This window comes from Arachis hypogaea, chromosome 8, assembly GCF_003086295.3.
Source record: "Arachis hypogaea cultivar Tifrunner chromosome 8, arahy.Tifrunner.gnm2.J5K5, whole genome shotgun sequence".
NCBI lineage: Eukaryota > Viridiplantae > Streptophyta > Magnoliopsida > Fabales > Fabaceae > Arachis > Arachis hypogaea.
This window is the reverse complement of record NC_092043.1, coordinates 27,811,139-27,830,917: the sequence shown is the minus strand read 5'-3', so window position 1 is coordinate 27,830,917 and position 19,779 is coordinate 27,811,139. Positions and strand designations below refer to the sequence as shown.

At 34.9% G+C, this 19,779-nt stretch overlaps 2 protein-coding genes across 4 annotated transcripts; one reads left to right on the top strand and one right to left on the bottom strand.

Moving 5' to 3' along the window:
• Positions 1–1,714: 1,714 nt before the first annotated feature.
• LOC112706743 (uncharacterized) lies at positions 1,715–7,443 on the top strand. 2 transcript variants are annotated; one of them, XM_025758186.3, is made up of 4 exons: positions 1,715–2,346; positions 2,517–3,540; positions 3,646–6,788; positions 7,001–7,443. In XM_025758186.3, exons 2-3 carry the CDS (start codon positions 2,625–2,627, stop codon positions 6,774–6,776), a joined length of 4,047 nt encoding a protein of 1,348 aa, XP_025613971.1. In that variant the 5' UTR covers positions 1,715–2,346; positions 2,517–2,624; the 3' UTR covers positions 6,777–6,788; positions 7,001–7,443. The 2 variants fall into 2 exon arrangements, with proteins under 2 accessions (XP_025613971.1, XP_025613972.1); XM_025758187.3 differs by having other exon boundaries at positions 1,943–2,346; positions 2,609–3,540.
• Positions 7,444–9,915: 2,472 nt separating this feature from the next.
• LOC112706742 (kinesin-like protein KIN-5D) lies at positions 9,916–16,125 on the bottom strand. 2 transcript variants are annotated; one of them, XM_025758185.3, is made up of 22 exons: positions 15,568–16,125; positions 15,352–15,481; positions 14,894–15,049; positions 14,322–14,798; positions 14,011–14,108; positions 13,765–13,921; positions 13,580–13,649; positions 13,414–13,490; positions 13,271–13,324; positions 13,108–13,188; positions 12,903–13,014; positions 12,653–12,739; positions 12,357–12,532; positions 12,112–12,273; positions 11,917–12,024; positions 11,675–11,833; positions 11,470–11,553; positions 11,169–11,374; positions 10,982–11,083; positions 10,765–10,874; positions 10,517–10,668; positions 9,916–10,370 (listed from the first exon to the last, which is right to left on the bottom strand). In XM_025758185.3, the coding sequence occupies exons 1-22, from the start codon at positions 15,735–15,737 to the stop codon at positions 10,149–10,151; spliced, it is 3,150 nt and encodes a 1,049-aa protein (XP_025613970.1). In that variant the 5' UTR covers positions 15,738–16,125; the 3' UTR covers positions 9,916–10,148. The 2 variants fall into 2 exon arrangements, with proteins under 2 accessions (XP_025613970.1, XP_072057044.1); XM_072200943.1 differs by having other exon boundaries at positions 15,145–15,481; positions 15,568–16,098.
• Between the last annotated feature and the right edge of the window lie 3,654 nt (positions 16,126–19,779).

Sequence of the window (19,779 nt, the reverse complement as noted above, 5' to 3'; positions counted from 1 at the left end):
TGAATATAAGAGGGAAAGAGGTTAAGACCTTTTGGCAAATTGGAAATAAATTTTCGATAACAACAATGAGGTTCTGCTTTTTCTGCATGAACAGCTACATACCAAACAAAGATGCATATGCATATAACAATAATATTTCAAATATTACCAAAATTAGAAGATATACATTAGATTAAATAATAAAGAACATACATAACTCGTCATCGCAAAGCATTACGAATCTGTGATTGAAGCAGATTTCTTACAAAGCTTCGTGCCTCTGCCGATAATGGGGTGTGTCTCAAAAAAAGTGAACGGAGGAGACCAATAGGAACTAAAGAAGAAGAGAATAAGTGAACAGAGAAAAAAAAAGAATAGAGAGAATTTTTTTAATTTTGATGAGGAAGAAAAAAAAACTGAAAACAGAGAATGGAGAAATCCCTTTTTTAATTTTGAATTTGAATTCAAAATTACAAAAATTGAAATTTCGGAAAAATGTGCACATATGAAGCAAGCTTAAAAATAGGATAGAAAAACTTGACATGGTCATGAAATAATAGTTTCATGTAAGAGTGGTATGGTAATAAGAGTCATAATGAGTGAAGAGTGAAAAACATTGATATCTTGATAAAGAGCAATGCTAGGGAGCCAGCAATTTTGGTGATTGTTAGCCATCAACTAGCCATCAATAATGATTTGATAGTGTGAGATTAGTGTAAAATTTCATCCAATGGCTCACCTTCTTCTGCTGGTTATATGCTGGCCAAAATTCAATAAAACTGCTGGCCCCCTAGACTTTTCCCTTGATAAAAACTCATAATGAATATAAGGGATGACACGTTGAAATTTCACTATTGGAATAACCTTCTTTTCAAGGTATGTTATAGGATAATGATTAAGTTTATTTTTAAGATTTTTATTTGATTTTAAATTCAGTAAAATTACACTATTTTTGAATTACATTAAAATTAGGTCTAAATGGTTGAAGTCTAAGTTTTAATAAACTTTGTCAAAAAATTATGATGCATTTATATATAAAAAATATATATATTTATTACCGAGAAATTGATATTTACATTTAAATTTAAAATTGTCTATAAATTCTAATTTCATATTTCTTTGATTTATTTTTTAATTCAACACGTGTGATTAAAAATAAATAATAAACTTATAATTAATATAACATAATATTAAAATTAATTTAAAATATATACATTTTTAGTTCTCTAAACATATATAAGTCGGATGAAACTGAATTTATCTTAATTCATACCTAACTTTAAATAATGATTAGGTCTATAATCTTTACTCAATTTTAGACTCAATAAAATCACACAAAAATTAATTTTTAAAATATTTAGATTTAGACCGAATGTTTGGATCCGACCGAATTATGTACAATAGATTATTTTAGTTTTTAGTTTATGATTTTGTTGTTGTTGCAATTTTACTATAATATAATGGAAGTCTCTTTTCCCAAAATAAATACTTGTTAGTTTTATTTCTTATTGGCTAAATGTTCTGTTATTAAAGAAATTCAAAATCTAATCAAATGGATATATAGTTTGTGGAAAATAAGATCCGATAAGCTAAACAGAAACGATAGGCATAAGAATTAAGAAGTGACTTGGCACTTAGCATCCAAAACACTACTACTCTTGACGGTTCAGCATTTTGCAGTCACAGTCATGTTCCCGCTACTACATAACTAAAACAACAACAACAATAATTAAAAAGGAAAAATCAAAAGAAAAAGGAAGCCATCCCAAAAACGACGTCGCATCAAAACAGCTCCCCGCGGTAATAGAGCTTAATCTGAACCGTTCATGTCATATCCAACAGTCAATAATTCCAGATCATTTGGAGTTTCACTCGGCTCACTCGACTCGCTCGAGTCACACACACTGACTCACCTTCTATCACTCTCTCTTTCTCTCGTCTTCTCTTTCAATTTTCTCTCTCTAAACACAACACACCGAACCAAACCCTTTTTTTCTCACTTTTTTTTTTCGCTCTTTCGCATTGCTTCTCTCTCTCTCTGCATTGTGGTTCATCTCTTCCATTCCATTCGCTCTGTTTCGGTGCGGTGACCCTTTTGGTCTTTTCAACTCTCCCATCGAATCAGACGGTTCATTACATTCCACGTCACCTTCGTCTTCTTCATTACCACTCACCACACCCGCACCTTCCTTTACGTTCTCACCTCTCTCTTTTCTATCACTATATAACCGCCTAGGGTTTTCTCAGATTCGCCTCTTTCTCCTTTTTCATCGCACTGTGCAACAACAATCGTTCATTCTCTCTTTCTCGCGCCTTCGCTGCTCTCCTAGGCGTCGGGTTTCGATCCTCGCTTCTCTCTCGATTGAGGTATTCCTCGCCCTAAATCTACGCGTTTTTTTATTCATGCTGACTTTTTCTGGCTTTTTCTTTCGAATTCCGTTTTTTTGAATATGTGAGCTCGATGGGTGTTGTGTTTTCATTATGAAGTTGAGATTGTTTTACATTTTGGTTGTAATTTATGGTGTTGATTTTGTTAGGGTTTTAACTATTGATTGAGATTTGCTGGCGGGTTTTTAATTTCTTTTTCTACGGAATTGTGCTGCTGGATACGTATTCCTTTTGGCGGCAGTTTGGTGTTATGTTTCATGGCAATTGAGAAGAATAGCTTTAAAGTGTCTAGGCTTGATTCGGAGTATTCGCCACGGAGCAGGGATACTATGTCTACCGATGAAGATGAGCTTCCACGGCGTAGCTCAGCCCTGGAATCCGACGAGGATGATGAGTTCGATGATGCAGATTCTGGGGCAGGGTCTGATGATTTTGATTTGCTGGAATTAGGTGAAACCGGGGCGGAGTTTTGTCAGATTGGTAATCAAACCTGCATCATTCCGTTGGAACTGTATGATCTTGCTGGACTTGAAGATATACTGTCAGTGGATGTGTGGAATGAGGCCTTGACTGAGGAGGAGAGGTTTGAGCTCGCCAAGTATCTGCCTGACATGGACCAAGAGACTTTTGTTCAAACCCTGACAGAGCTTTTCACTGGTTCTAACCTCCATTTTGGGAGTCCTATTAAGAGGTTGTTTGACATGCTGAAGGGGGGCTTGTGTGAGCCAAGGGTTGCCCTGTACCGGGAGGGCTTAAATTTTTTTCAGAAGCGACAACATTATCATGGGCTGAGGAAGCATCAGAATGACATGGTCAACAATCTTTGTCAGATAAGAGACGCTTGGCTTAATTGTAGGGGTTACAGTATTGAAGAAAAGCTCCGTGTTTTGAACATTATGAAAAGTCAAAAGAGTTTGATGTATGAGAAGGAAGATTTGGAGGTTGATTCTTCAGATAAAGAATCTGGTGAAGGTTTATGGAGTAGGAAGAACAAGGATAAGAAAGTTGCTAAAAAAATTGGCCGTTATCCTTTCCACGGGGTAGGGTCTGAATTTGATTTCCACTCACGAGGACAATTGGGGTTCAGGGAGCAGGAAAAGTCTGAAAAGCAAAGCCCGAAAGGTATACTTAAGTTGGCTGGTTCAAAGACACCTTCAGCAAGAGACCCAACAGGTAATTTGTGCTCTGTATACCATAGTGCTTTAGTTATGATTCCTGGGCTCCATGGTCCAGTTATTGTTCTTTCTCAACATAATGAGTCTGTGGGATATGATTCAGGGTCAATATTCAGGATGAGGGATCAGCTTAGGAATGGCGACAATGATGAGGAAATGTCATATGGGCTTATTGCCCGAGATCGTAATGTATTACGTAGCAACATGATGGACAATTCTGGTGTTCCAAGAGCAGGAAAGAAGCATGACCTACGAAGAGGTGATGAAAGGGATGCTGATAATTTGTTGGGTATATCTCCGTCCTCAAAGGCTGATCTACATGGATATGCTAGAAATTCAAACCAATCTTCAGATATGAAGTTCACAGCAAAGTCGTCTTCCAAGCGGGGTTCCTTTGATTTTTCTAGAAAGGCTAAATATCCTGAAAATGTTCAACAATTTGTAAATAGTGATCAGATGAGGTCTAGAACGAGGGGTTCACAATTACCAGTAAAAGGTAATCCGCTTGATCCATCAGATTATGATGAATTTTACTACAATAACAATACACCTGGAGACAATTTTGGTATGGATTCATCGTTTAAATATGATGACTGGAATCTGCGCGCAAAGAAGTGGAAGACAGGAAGAGAGTCTCCTGACCTTACTTACACAGCCTATAGATCTTCCACACCACAGGTGAGTGAAAGACTTCAATCCTCTGGTTTCAGAGCAAAATCATTGCAAGAGAAGTTCAGGGTAAATTTTATACAGAATGGAGGAAAAAGTACAGAGGCTCGGAGGGGTGACCATATGTTTCTAAGAGGTGAAGAAACTGAGTCGGACTCATCAGAACAGTTGAATGATGACGAGGATGACAATCCTCTATTGCATAGAAAATTTGCTTATCAAATGGGCGCTGCTGATGGTTCTCACATGAAATCATTGAAGTCTCACCTAGATCCTAAAAAGGCAAAATTTGTTGGGACAGATATGAATGCACATGCAACTATTCAATCCAAAAAGAAAGGTGGATTTGCAGGGCATATTGAAAATTACCTTACAAAAGCAAAGCAGAAGGGCAAAGTACAAAATGGAGGTCCATTGCATAACCCGCCTGGAAGAATTAGGGAAGAGAGCTATCCCACACGATCAGATATGCTTAATGATGGTGATGATGATTGGAGACAGGCATACAAGATAGGCAGGAATGGTCGAATGCGAGGGGAGCCTGCTGAAAGGCTAGACATGCTGTTATCAAATGCATATACTGCTGAGCGAAAGAAGAAGGGGAGAACCATCTCCACCGTTGATCATTCCATTTCGAGGTCTAAATATTTGCATGATTCTGTTGGTGATGATGATGTCTCGCTTGAGAAACAGTTTCTGGTGGATGATAATGGAGTTGGGAAGAGTAGGTTTGGGAGAGATGCACATAAGGGTGATCAAAGTGAAAGAACCGATGCACCACTACTTGGATGCAACTCATCAAAGAAGAAGCGAAAAGTGAAGGCTGATGTCACAGATCTTATTGGAAGAGATGAAGATGCTAATCTTCTGTCTGGCACTCTTCTCCAAACTGGTGATTCCATTCCCTTGAAGAAAAAGTCAAAGAAGAAAAAAGAGGCTGAGGTGGTAACTTTGATACCAGATGTTGAAAATGCTGAGCGTGTTATTGATATGGGGACAGCAGATGTGGAACTTGAAACTAAGCCTCAGAAAAAGCCGTTTACTTTGATCATGCCTACTGTTCATACAGGGTTTTCATTTTCTATTATACATCTTCTATCAGCAGTCCGGATGGCAATGATTAGTCCACCTGCTGAAGACAGCTTGGACGTGCAGAAACCTGGAGAAGAGCAGAGCAAATCGCAGGAAGGTGTTGTCAATGGTGCTCTTTCTGATGATAAGGCAATTGCCCGTGCTGAGCCTTCTGATCAACTGAATATGCCATCTCTTACTGTTCTGGAGATTGTAAATCGTGTGAGGTCAAACCCTGGTGATCCTTCTATCCTTGAGACACAAGAGCCACTGCAGGATTTGGTTAGAGGTGTTCTGAAAATATTTTCTTCCAAAACAGCACCCTTAGGAGCAAAGGGTTGGAAGGTATTAGCAGCTTATGAGAAGTGTACTAGAAGTTGGACATGGACTGGCCCAGTTTCTCATAATTCATCTGGCCATGATACCATTGAGGAGGTTACATCTCCTGAGGCTTGGGGTCTTCCTCATAAGATGCTCGTCAAGTTGGTTGATTCTTTTGCCAATTGGTTGAAATGTGGTCAAGAAACTCTTCAACAAATAGGAAGTCTTCCTGAACCACCTTTGGCATTGATGCAGGTCAACCTTGATGAGAAAGAGAGGTTTAGAGACCTTAGGGCCCAAAAGAGTCTTAACACCATTAACCCAAGTTCAGAGGAAGTGAGGGCTTATTTCCGGAAGGAGGAAGTCCTAAGATACTCAATTCCTGATAGAGCATTCTCTTATACTGCAGCTGATGGGAAAAAATCTATTGTGGCACCTTTGAGAAGGTGTGGTGGTAAGCCAACATCCAAAGCCCGAGATCATTTTATGTTGAAACGCGATCGCCCTCCACATGTTACAATTCTCTGTCTTGTCAGAGATGCAGCTTCTAGGTTGCCGGGAAGTATTGGCACTAGAGCTGATGTCTGTACATTAATTCGAGATTCCCAATATATTGTTGAAGATGTTTCTGATGCACAAATTAACCAAGTAGTTAGTGGGGCTTTGGATAGATTGCATTATGAACGTGATCCTTGTGTACAATTTGATGGGGAAAGAAAATTGTGGGTTTATTTACACAGAGAAAGAGAAGAAGAAGATTTTGAGGATGATGGCACATCGTCCACAAAGAAGTGGAAGAGGCAGAAAAAAGATGCTGCAGACCAATCTGATCAAGGAGCTGTTACTGTTGCTTACCATGGGGGTGGGGAGCAAAGTGGATATGATTTGGGCAACGATCTCAATGTGGATCCACCAGCATGCATTGACGATGATAAGGGAGTGGAACTCATACCTAATGTGGATACACAATTGAATGCGGAAGACCATGTTGATGTCAATCATGCTTTAGAGGAAGGCAATACTTGTGAGGGTAACTCAATGGCTTGGGAGGATGCCCTTGATTTAAATCCTCCTCGTGAGGTATGCCAAGAAAACTCAACTAATGAAGATTATGACGATGAAGCCTTCGTAAGAGATAGGCCTGTTGATATACCAAGTGCAAGCATATTATGAAGAATCCTTCAGGTAGTTACTTGTGTCATTAACTCATTATAGCATTATTCCAGTATTCTGATTGTAATGTTCTTTGAATGTTTGGTTGCATGTCAAACTAGAGTATAGATTATTATCAAATATAAAATAGTCTGTTCATATTATTTTCCCTTAAAAAAAAGGTTGTAATAGCAATATGAATATTGATGCATGTGTCTCATACAAACACATACATGTATATGCAGGCTTTAGTACATCGGCATTCAAGGGTTCAGACATCCTGTTGTATCTGCGCTTGTACATAATAATGCAGTGCTGGCGCAGTTCCTTTGTACATTGATTTGATCGGGGAGATTGGAATAGAATGTGATCTTGTTGAAGATCATTACATTTGGTTAGGGTTAGCTGGATGTCTTTATGGGTTTATATCCCTCAATAATTCCTCTTGGGTCTTTACTCAATATCTAATGATCTAAATTCTCAAGTTAGCTTCTTGTTTGGTCCAATCAGGAGCGACACTTGTTGTATCGCTTCACAAAATTTCTTATTTTATCTTGTATATATGGTTCAATTATGTCATGATGTCAAGTACATCAAATAGGTTTTTTGCAGCCGAATAAGCGAGACAATATTAATCATCTCCGAATCAAATAGTGAATTGATGAAAGACAGAATAGCTTGACACTCATTGTTATCCACCATAATGACATTTTTCTGTTAAGGGCCGAGATCTTAGTTTAAAATTCTGAATAAAAACTGTTTCTTGCTAGAAAAGGATCCAAGAATAAATCTCAATCAACAAGAATCTGTGTATCTTTGTGAAGAAAGATGTAGGGTAGGTCGCCAGGTAGAGGATGCTATGCTGCTGCTGCTGCCTATGCATGGTGTTCCTATTTAGCAATTCATCTTAGTGATTTGGGATCGACTAGACATGTTCTTGCTTTGTCGAGTAGAGCGTAAAATCGGCAAACGATTTGGATCGCGGTATCCAAATTAGATTCCAAATGAATGTGGTTAACAACGATTAAATTTCCAAAAAGTAGTTTTTTAGATTTATGATTTTTACTATTTTATTCTTTCAAATTCAAAATTTATTGTACTAGTTTTTGACATCTAGCATTGGTCATTATATTGGTTTCGTTTTGGCACTTAATCAAGACAAAAGTAAGAAGACAAAGAAGAGTTTATATGATATATAAACTGTATTATTTTTTGCATTCTCTAAAATGATTTTATTTTCACCTTATTTAAGTGTCATGTATAATATGACAAGTCAAAGTTAATTCAACATTTTGTTCATTGATTTAACGCTAGAAAGAAATTAGGGCCAATATGATGTTTGGAACTAGATTTTGATTTCTCTTTAAATCTGAAGCACTAAAATGATAAAAAAACATAAATTTTAATAAACACTGAAAATTTAGTCGGTTAACGTAAATATTACAAGTGGTCATTTTAGTTATAATTATTTTTGTATGTCTTAATTCGGTAGTGTTTTAAAGAGATACTTTTACGAAGCGTCAGGTTAATGACTTTTTTTTGTATTATAAAAATATTAAATAATTCTAAAATTTTTGAGTAATATTATATATCTAAATTTTTTTATAAATTAAATTTAATTAAGTTAAATAATAAAATTTAAAATATTATTAATTATATTTAATTTTTGTTATGTTAAAGGAACTTAGTTAAACTTAAATAACAAAAAAAATTTAGATATATAACATTATTTAAAATAAACGGTTATATACCAGTGTTTGTGACGTTGTGTGCTGTAAAAATGGATCAAATCAGACAGCTCATTAAAAAGACAACCTTGACCTGGGACCCAGCTGCCGGTTTCGGAGCCGACCTTGGCGTCCACCAAAGAGAAGTTATTTCTAGTTATTATTAGTTTACTACTGCACGTGGCTGCTTGTACAAGCTCATTTCCGTGGGTTGGATTTGGCTTCTGACTCTTATTGCACCCAAAATATCATGCGGCTGTCAGTCACAGCTATAAAGTATGGATACTATGTTGAATTATTGTGTTTGTATGTCGGACACGATATTTATCAAGTCGTCTGATATACGTGTATTGCACCCAAAATATCATGCGGCTGTCGGTCACAGCTATGAAGTATGGATATTATGTTGAATTATTGTGTTTGTATGTTGGACACACGATATTTATCAAGTCGTCTGATATACGTGTTTGTCATGTTTACGTATATTTAAAGAGTAAAGTATCGTTTTTGTCTTTAACGTTTGGGATAAATTTTATTTGTGTCTCTAACGTTTAAATCGTCCTATTTGTATCCTTAACGTTTGTAAAAGGAATTCAATATTATCCTGCCCTCAATTATACATCATGAACGCTTTAGTTTGAATTTTAAAAATCTCTTCTTGATGATCCATTCCGAAAAATAGCTCATCAAAAGTTGAAACTAATTCCTACAACATTTACACAATTCACTTTTATAGGGACATAATTGAATCTAAACACAAATAGTAGATATAGTATTAAAATCGAACACATCCAAATGAGATTTAATTGAGAATAAATACATCCAAGTGAGAATAATTGAAAAATATGATCTGATTTGTTAATATAATTGACAGTAGGATAACATTGAATCACTTTTATAAATGTTAGGGATACAAATAAGACGATTTAAACATTAGAAACACAAATAGAACTTATCCCAAACGTTGGAAACAAAAACAATACTTTATTCTATATTTAAATATCATCACGTGTCACCTTATCCAATTTTATTTTTAATATATATTTTTGAATTAAATTTAGATATAATATATATTATTATTTATTAAACAAAAAATATTTTAAATACTTGATATAATTAAAATAAAATATTAAAAATAATTAAAAATTAATTTATATTTTAATTTTAATAAAATATCATTATAATTTATATAAAAAATACTTGATATTTTATATATATATATATATATAGACACTTGTCCCATGTCTTATAAAATTTTAGAATTTGCGTATCCATCATGTCGTAACTGTGTTAATGTTGGTGCATCATAATAGCGAATTTTCGCCTTTCTTACGTTGATGAAATGTTAAAAACTCCTCATGCCCCCGGTGATCCGTGCCCTGGTTTGGTACTAATGCTGTGTGTACTGTGTACTTTGCTTTGCTGAATATCCATACGCCGAAAAAAAATAAATAATTAATATTACTTTTGGAATGCAAGATCTAGTTTAGTACAAACACGCCAGAAACATATTACATACCTTACATATTCCTGCCTCTCCACAAGACTAACCACCCTTTTTCTTTATCCTCTATACTCCCCAGAGGAAAAAATAATAATAAATGAATATATATTATTTGTGGAATTACATCTCAACAAATATGCTATTTACAGAACTTGGACTCTCCTAGTTAATAGCAGTAAGAGGAAGTCTGGAGTCTCTAACTGATTGCGCGGCTTCGTATGCCCCAATTTGTTTAACATCTCCATTTGCTTGTTTTGGAGATCTTGCATCCCAAAATGACTTCAATAGTTCGTCAAACGATGGGGTTCTTAGTTCTTCTATGGATGAAACGCTTGGCAAGTTGAAAGGTCTCTTTCTTGGTGTTGAACAAGATGGTTCGTCCACCTGTTCGTCACAGGGTAATTAACACATTTAGAAAAATTTGTACGCAGTAACAAGTAAATGTTGTCACTGTACTGTTGGGAACTATAACATCACATATTATACGTTCTAATATACAAAAGTATGCATGGCAAGTTCAACTCTCTTACCGTGTATTCATTGAGCAGACATTTGCCTGAATTTTCGGTTATCTCTACAATTCTGTGGTAATGACCGCCCTTCAGTTCTCTTAGATCTCCATAGCATGGGACGATCATGGAGTTCAGGTTCTCACAAGCTTCATGATCAAGTTGCAACGAATCTGCAAGTGCGGTTTTAACTTATCAGTTGACATTTGCATATTGATCTATAAAGGGAATAAATCATGGTAACTGAGGTATGAGACTAAAATACTGACGATCAATCGATAAGTTAATATCCTTGTTAGCTGTGCCTGCATCTTCGAGTGTTGTTGATACAGCACTTGAGAATTGGGTTCGTAGACCTTGATTAGCTTCCATTCCTCGCCTAGCCAGAAAGTAATGGGGAAAAATAAAGCGTAACGTTAACAATATAGTTAATATATATTATTGTATTTTGATCATTTTGGTCTGAGTAGGGAAATCAAAGCCTACCTAATTATAGTATCCACTGAATCACCATTTCTCTTCTCCAAACTAACCAAGGACTCTTGAGCTTTTCTCCATTGTTGCGAACCTACTTTGGCCTTGTTGAGGCTGCAGTTGTATGTTCACCGTTAGACACAGTAAACAGAAGATAGATAACAAATGATTAGGAAAAATTAATGCATTGTTTATATACCAGGTTTGAAGAACCTCCACTAGGTGTTTCTTTCCAGATTCTACAGCAGAAGTATTCTCTTGGTAGTTTGATTCTGATTTTTCCATGTGAACTCTCCATTCTGCCTTGACAGATGAAGTGGAATCCTGCATGGTTAATGTTTCTTGCCGCAGCTGACTGGTTTTACTGTTTGCACTATCGCGAAGATCATTAACCGCCATTTGAACCTAGGAAAAATAAGAATAGGATGTTATCTTCAAGTGTTTGTGGGAGACTCTATAAGCCAAACTTGAAAATTCACATGTTCAGAAGCAATAGCTACCAGTTTTTTCTTTCTAGCATTTGAGGTTGCAAGCATTTCTGCCACTTTCTCCAATAGTTGTTTTTCCTCAAAGGCAGCGCACTCCTACATTCAGTTAAGAATGAGAACGACCGAAGTTAAAAGATGAGACAAATTTGTGTTCTCTTCTTAAAAGTAATATCCAATCATGATTTGTGTAATTATGAGAAAATGCATAGTTGGTCACCTCAAACTTCTTTTCAAGCTCACATAATTTTTTATCATTATCAACTTGTGCTTCCTCCACTATTTGGGTCAGACTGGATGCATGCTTGTCTAAAGTTTCAAAGAAGTTCACCGTTATTTTAGACACTGCACGATTAGTCTCAACTGCTCTAGCATGTGCCTGCATGCAACAGCAGAAAATTGAGCATCCTCAAAAATCAGAATGTCCAACTCAAAAGTGTGAACAACCCAAAAATCGCATACCTCCCGTTGTTGATTAGCATACGCAGTTAAATTGGCTTCTTGCTTGTGGAGACTACTTTGAAGATCGTTTAGTAGCGAATCAGCTTCTAAGGCAATTCCTTTAAAAAGCTGCAGCACAGAAATCAAGTTAAACATAGCAATAAAATCTGACTTTAGGTAGAATCAACTTTAACGGGTGAATAATAAAGCGCTTACATCCTCCAAGGCAGAAGAATGCTTTGCTACTTCAGATTTCAAGTCTTCATAAGTTAACTGGTTATTTCCTTTAAGCTCCTCAGCCAAATCATCCAAAGCTTTAATGCCAGTGCCATACATGTTTTTCACCTTTGCTACCCTTATTCTAAGGTCTTCGGTAGCCTTCAAAAGCATACCAAAACGAAGTAAGTAAATCCGGAAAATTCTAGTTTTCTAACAAAGGTTTGTTTAAACTTTAAACCTACCGTTGCCTTTGTTGATACAAAAGACTGCATATCTTCCTCCATATCCTTTAGTTGCTTCTCTTGATGCATTACAGATTCTGACACTGTCTTGTGCAACACCTCAAGCTGTTGAGCTAACTGAGACTGGAATTTTTGGATGAGTATTCTATTTCCTTCTTCAATTTTATCCTTCCGCTCTATTGTTGGAAAAGAAAATTTATCGGTAAATATGTCCCTCATGTCAGTGGTATGTATTTTATTCAATCCATGCCCAGAAAAGGAAAAAAAGAAAAGAAACTCTAGAGAATAATACTAACCAATTTTGGAAAATAGGTTTGTCACATCTGATGCAGCATTCTCAAGCTCAGCTCGTAGGTCAATTGCACGTTCCACAAGTGCCTTCTCTGAAAACATAAGAAAAGAATTGATAAAAAGATATAAAATGTAAGCATCTACTCATGCAAAATACTGAAGTAGATTGCATTGGCATAAGATGGTATTCAACCAACTTGAAAATTTAACAATACTAGAGGAAATTACACAAACGTAAGATTATAATTCACTAACCTGATTTTAAGAGATTTGATATCAGATATTCCTTTTCCTTAATTTTTGCATTTGCTTGTTTATGCCTTTCCTCGAGATCAAACAAGGACTGCTGAGTTTCTTCTAGACTTTTCTGAGAATACAGACACCAGAAGTAAGTTTAATTTGTGAACATATCAGCCGTTCAACACAAAAGAACGGAGGAGTTATGCATGACCGAATTTACCTCAGTTCTTTCAAGTTTGTCACTTAATTCAGCAGTCAAAAGTTGCTGAGAATGGTAGAGTTCTTGAAGCTCCACTAGTTGCTAATCACAAATCAGGGCACATCGTTATTTTAACTGCTAACTCAATAGTTATAAATGGAATAATCAATGACGGAGTACACACCTTATCTTTGGACTCTGCCTCTTGTTCCATGCGTTCTATCTTTTCAGCCATGGCCTATGGAACATAGATTAGGGATTAGCAATGCTGCCAAAGATATCACAGTATTTCCAATTCAAATTGACATTAGAACACTCAAAGGAAACCTTCTTCTCTGCTTCTTCGTGAATATATCGATCACGTGGTATATAGATTCCATTCTTCTCTCTAGCAGCATATACCTCTGCGTAACATAAATAAAAAATCTTTTAAAGGGAAAAAACATCGAGGAAGATAAGTTTAACAATCTGAAAAGTGTAAACAGTAAACAACCTTGCTTCAGTCTGTCAATCTCGGAATACAAATCCTTTATCATTGCAGATTTCATCATTTTCTGATTAACCTGACAAAATAACCAACGCCAAATTGTTATATATGGTTTACTGTTGAAAACATCGAACTGATTCGTTGAAAGATCAAAATGTTAACCGGAAAGAAGGAGCAACTAAAAAAGTCACCTCTGGTTTGTTCTTTATATTCTTGGCACGATGTGCATAATCCAAGGTACTAAGGGTTTCTTCAAGACAGTGAATGGAAGGCGATATTGTGGCAATAATGCATGTCTTGGTTTTACCACCCAAGGAATCCCTCAACAATCTGGTTAATTTGCTATCCCTGATAAAATAAAAGAAAGAAGGCCTGATTTAAAAGTAACCAAAATAATATGAATGACAATCGACTATATTAGTTGCAGCTGCTCATACCTATATGGAACGTGACCTGAGTGCTCAACAAGGGCGTTAATCACTCGACCTAGTGTAAGTAGACTTTTATTTATCTCCCCAGCCTCCCTTGCTCTACCCTGCAAGTATTGTTTTTCTTAGTGGAAGTTCAAAAGCTGTGAAATTTTGTTCTGTTCAGACACTATAGAACAAGGCAGAGTCAATGCAGCAGATTAACACAATTTCTTAGAACACCAACAAAACTAATAAATAATGACAAAACTTATGCGAAAACAAACAGGATATCACGTAGCCACATGTTCCCACCCAAATCAGGCATAATCATATAATACCTCTCTTGCACCAGAACGAGAGATATTCTCAGAGCCTGCAAGGTCCACAAGATTGAGCTTTCCCCATTTAATCATTTCTTCACCCTCCGGGGTACACTCCTTAATATGAATTGTGATTGAAAAAATGGAATGAGAACGGCTACTTTGTTTGTTAAGAAGAGTCTCAGCAGTACGCCTTTTTGCTGAACCTTTTTCCAATATCTTGTAAATTTCATTTGCAGTGCAAACAATCTCTTCCTCTAATCCTCTAACAAAAACACCCCCTTTCCCATCCTCCATTAGAGCGATAGGTTTTTTAGACTTATCATCTACAAATTTTACAGTCTCCTCAGGGGCCAAAAGATCCGTTATTTCCTCATTGTAAAGCTCTAAGAACGTTACTTTCATATTGTACTCTGCATTCTGAGCCTCCAATATATCGAAAATCTGTTTCACAGCTCTGGGGATGACGCCAGCATCACTCGGAAATTCGCCATTCTGCACGGTGAAGAGCACAGAAGGAGAAATGGATTTCAATACAAAACAACTGAGCAGACATAAAAAGCAGTTAAAACAGGGGAATATTGAATAACCTTCTTTCTAGCTCCTCCTTCCATTGTGTATGTCTTCCCCGTTCCCGTTTGACCATATGCAAAAATTGTGCAGTTATAACCCTCAAGTACTTCATACACAATAGGAGACACAGCCTGGTCATACAGTTCCTTCTGCTGAGAGGCAGGGCCAAACACCTATACTCCAAAGTAAACCAAATTCAAAATAACTGCAATTGCTGTTTAAATTACAGAAAGAAAGGGAAAATAAATATTTAGAAGTTCTTTACTACCATGATCACGACCGATAAGACATACGTTATTTCAAAATGCCAATGTGAAAGGGCTTTCAAATCCAATTGATGAATGTTATTTTCTTCTAGAATTCTAAATTGAACCTCCACAAGTATTCTTATTCACTTTACTAGAAGATTCTCCACAAGATCACATATGTGCAATACAATTCGTGCACTTGAATAAATTGCAAGAAGGCACAACACCTTGTCAAATGCGAAGGTTTTATCGATCTGTTTGTTGGCTATATTCTGCACAGCGGAAACCTCCCTTCTACCTTCATTGCAGGAAATCACAACAGGCGTATTCACCCTCATTTCATCTTCGTTCAACGGCCTGCAACAAACAAAACGAAAACAATCACATAACAATCCAGAGTTGCAAAAACAAGCTGAATCAGCTTAGCAGCGAGTGAGAGTCACCTGCATCGAAGGAGAACCTGCACATTGACGCCTTTGTCCTTGTCGTTCTTATTGAAAATGGTTGAATTGGAATCCACAGATCGCAGATCTCGCACTGCCTTGTCGCTGGAGCGAGGCGTGGATGGAGATATGGACACGAGTCCTCCTCCTCTTCTCTGCTGTGCATCCATGATCGGCGACGGAAGAGTGTGGAATGTGGATAGAGAATGAGGAAGAATCGGAATTGAACCGATAAAATGAGAAGCTTACAGTAAGAAGAGAACAAAGGAAGAAAAAAGTGCCGGCCTTCAAATGGAATTTCACGTGAGAATTCAGAAACCAGAAATCTTAGAGTCAAAGACTCTTTACACTATGCAACACAATATAATACAATCCGATATTGCTTAAGATAATAATTTCCGTCGATTTATAAATAATAATTAAATATATTATGATTATGTAGTTAGTTGTCTTGATAGAGAGAGCGTGTGAGTGTGAGTGTCTTTTTTCGGGAGCTGGAAGAGAAAAGGTGCGTGTGACTGTGAGCGATCCAATTTTGGGTACTGACAGAGATAAACCAAATAAGTTACAAATTTCCGAACTCAAATAGAAAGCCGTTACGGCAATTCACGAGCAAAAATGGGCCCGGATAACGGCGTCCAAATGCCACCTTTCTACTTTCTCCTTTCATTCGACCGTTATAAACAACATAAGGTTAGCTTCCGTCAGTAACTTAAAAAACCCATCTTTTATTTTGTTTGAAAAATTTTGAAACCTTCCTTTTTAGTAAGGTAAAAATTCACATACACTTGTCTTTATATAAAATCTGATAATTTAAAATTATTAAATAATTTAATTAATTTGATTAAATTATTATCTAAAAATTTTTTACTATCGTGCTAAATGTATACAGTAGTATAGGATCCTCAAAAGAATAATAAACAAATAAATAAGAGTATAAAGGTGAGAGTTCCTATTTATTATCAACGAGGAAGAAAGGTGGTTTCAATTAGCATATGACCAAGGACCCACTGCAAATTCTGCTGGTTTAATTTAAACAAAATATTTTGGTCCGGGGACCTTGTCTACTCTTTGACTTTTGAGTTGATGTTTTAGAAGTGGAGTGATTTGCCTCTGATTTTTTATTACGAGTGTTGATGGGAAATATATCATGCACTATTTAAATATCTCCTGCTAGGTTCTAGCAAGCAAATCACATTTTTCAGGTGCTATCTGTTTTAATATTTAGACTTTATATATTAGTATTCCAGATTGCTGCAATTTTTGTTTTTCAAATAAAAAAGTTCAAAGTACATCTAACGGTCTAACCTGAGATTCATTTGGAATTGACAAGGTACATGATTAGGAGATCTAATAGTGGATGGTTTTGATAATGCATCTTGAAAAGATACATAACGTTTTTTAAAATTAATTTTTTAGTATATTAATAAGGTTTTTTATATTTTATTTTATTTTATTTTACAAAATAGAGTTATTGCAACTTAAAAAAAAAAATAGCAGTAGTCACCCTAACCCTGTTTAGATCATGTTTATTTGTGGATACATAATAAAAGTAAGCAAAGTTGGTACCTGAATGGAACGGAAAATAATAAATAGAGTGATTTTTACGATTGAATATGATTTAGATATATAAAGAATGAAGAAAGAGGAGGAGTATTGATAAGGAAAGAAGTAGAAGTTTGGTGGTTCAGAAAAGGAAGGCAAGGCAAGGCAAGGTAGGGTATTTAGCATGGTGGTATAAGGTACCCCACCTTGATAATGATAAAGAATAAGGCACATGCTAGCCACTTGGTTCTTATGATTGTTATTACGACTCCTTTTTCTTCATTTTTATCTTTCTTATGTATAATTCTACAAACCTTGTAGTTTTGATGCATGGCAGAATCCTATGACCATAAATAGGCTATATGAAACTTACACCGGATTTAAATTTAGTTAGTTATTAGTTTATTTGATATTTGATTGATTTGCTTTCTACATCTACTCATCTAACACCTTTTTGCTTTCTTTAACACTCCATACCATATATTATTTGATGTTGTTACTTACGTCTTTGTTGGTACGCCCATCGTCTTCTACCCAAATATTAATTTTTCTAACGAAAAAAAAATTACAAAACTTTTTAAAGCAGGGACATGAAGTTTAAACTTGAAAGGAACTCTACTAAGTACTAAGATAACAAGGAATCTATCTGATTCTTGTTACTACCTCAGCCAAAACAAATAGATAACACAATAACGAAGCAAACGCTGCTAAGTGCAACAGCTATGAAATTTCCACTTCGGTTGCAATTAACTTGGCAATTAAGTGCAAGTTACGGTTAGATAGTTCCTTATATTGGACCATATATAATTCATATTTATATGCGTTATATTTTATTATAATTGTTAGAATATAATTAGGATTAATTAATATTATTTAGTATACTGAATATTTATTATTACGATTCTCTTAATACTTATAAATACTTTTTTATATTGTATCATTTTAGACAACTTGAATATATTGAATAATATACCATTCTTTTTAGTCTCTTATTTCTAACAATAATACTATAATCAAGAACGATAAGGTCGTGCCATTGACACTATTCCGTTCTGTAGTGATATGTTCGTGGGAATATTTATATACATTGAAAATTAACTGCATCGATGTACAATTTGGTTGTGGTCGTGAGAAATCATTGAAAACTAACATTGAAGCAATCCATATTGGGCTTTTTGTTGATGTTTTAATATTTGTGATACAATATATATAAAGATAACAAATATCAAATGAAAATTATTATTTCTGTGTGTTCAATTACACTTATTTTTATATGTTTATATAATTATATCGCTCATATATTTATATCAAATGGGAGCTTTAGTCATGAGATCAGACATAACTTGGGAGATTAATTACAAAAATGTGTGCATTCAAAGTTATTGTGTTTTTTTAGTGTGTGGTTTTTTTTATATTTTATGTAAAAATAATTTGTCATACAATTATTTATCTCAAAAATTTAAATTAATAAAAAAATAATATAAATAATTATATCTAATGGAACTGCTTGAACTTCAAAAGGGAGGGTTGAATCAAGTTAATTCAGAACTAAAATTCTTGAGCTCTGTTTTTACGGAAAATAAATATGCAGGAGATTTTTTTGTTTTGTCTTATATGCAAAACTGAAATAGAAAAGAAAAGAAGATAAACATGCTAACATGTATCTAGTTTAGATTCTAAATGCCATGAATCCTACGTCCAGTCTCTACCACAACTATGGTAGAATTTTCACTGTGATTAACTGACTACAATCACCAATACTATTGAATTACAACATAATTCAACTAGTATTTACCACTAAGCTTTTTTCACCAAAATTCAACTTTTCAAGTGCTGTCCCAACTTGGAAGGAAAACCTAAACAGATTCAAAAACACCAAATGTTATCCCAACTTGGTAAGGAAAACTAAACCTTAGTTCAATAAAATCAAATTACACAGGAATATTTCTTTGGTTTTTTCATGCTTCTCTCTTGCCTCTTCTCTCATGACTTTTTCAACTCACATTCATAAACCTTTTTCTCAAACACTGAAAGATGACATTAAATAGTCATAGCAAAGAAAATCTGAAATGAAGCCCAAATTGAAAGAAAATGATTTCAACTCAAGTGTTTTGAGATGATACTCTTGTATCACTCTATTTTCCTTGTGAGGCCTCCTTTATAGAATCAGCTTGCTCTACCACTTTGTTCTTCCTTGCCGCTTCCAATTTCTCATACCATCAGTGACAGACCCAGAAAATTTTAAGAGTGTGAGTAAAAATATATATATTTTAAAATAAATTTTGTTAAAAATTTCTAATTATATTAAAAATATAATAGAGATACAAAAATTAAAAAGAGTTAGTGAACATTTTCATGCTTAAACTATTATTCATTATATATAATTTATAAAAAGAATATTTTTTATTTTTAAATTTAAACTTAAAATATTTTAATTAAATTATAAATAATTTGCCATTCTAACTAATTTTATTTTTATTTATTTTCATATATATTTAATAATAAAAAATTGAATCAATTAACATGTTAGCGCCTATTAATACACTAGCATTTATAATTTGAAACTATAATTGTATATTAATACCATAAAAAATAAACCGATATATGAAAAATATGTTTATATCAAATAATAAAAATTTAATTTACATTTTTTCTCTCTTTTTTTTA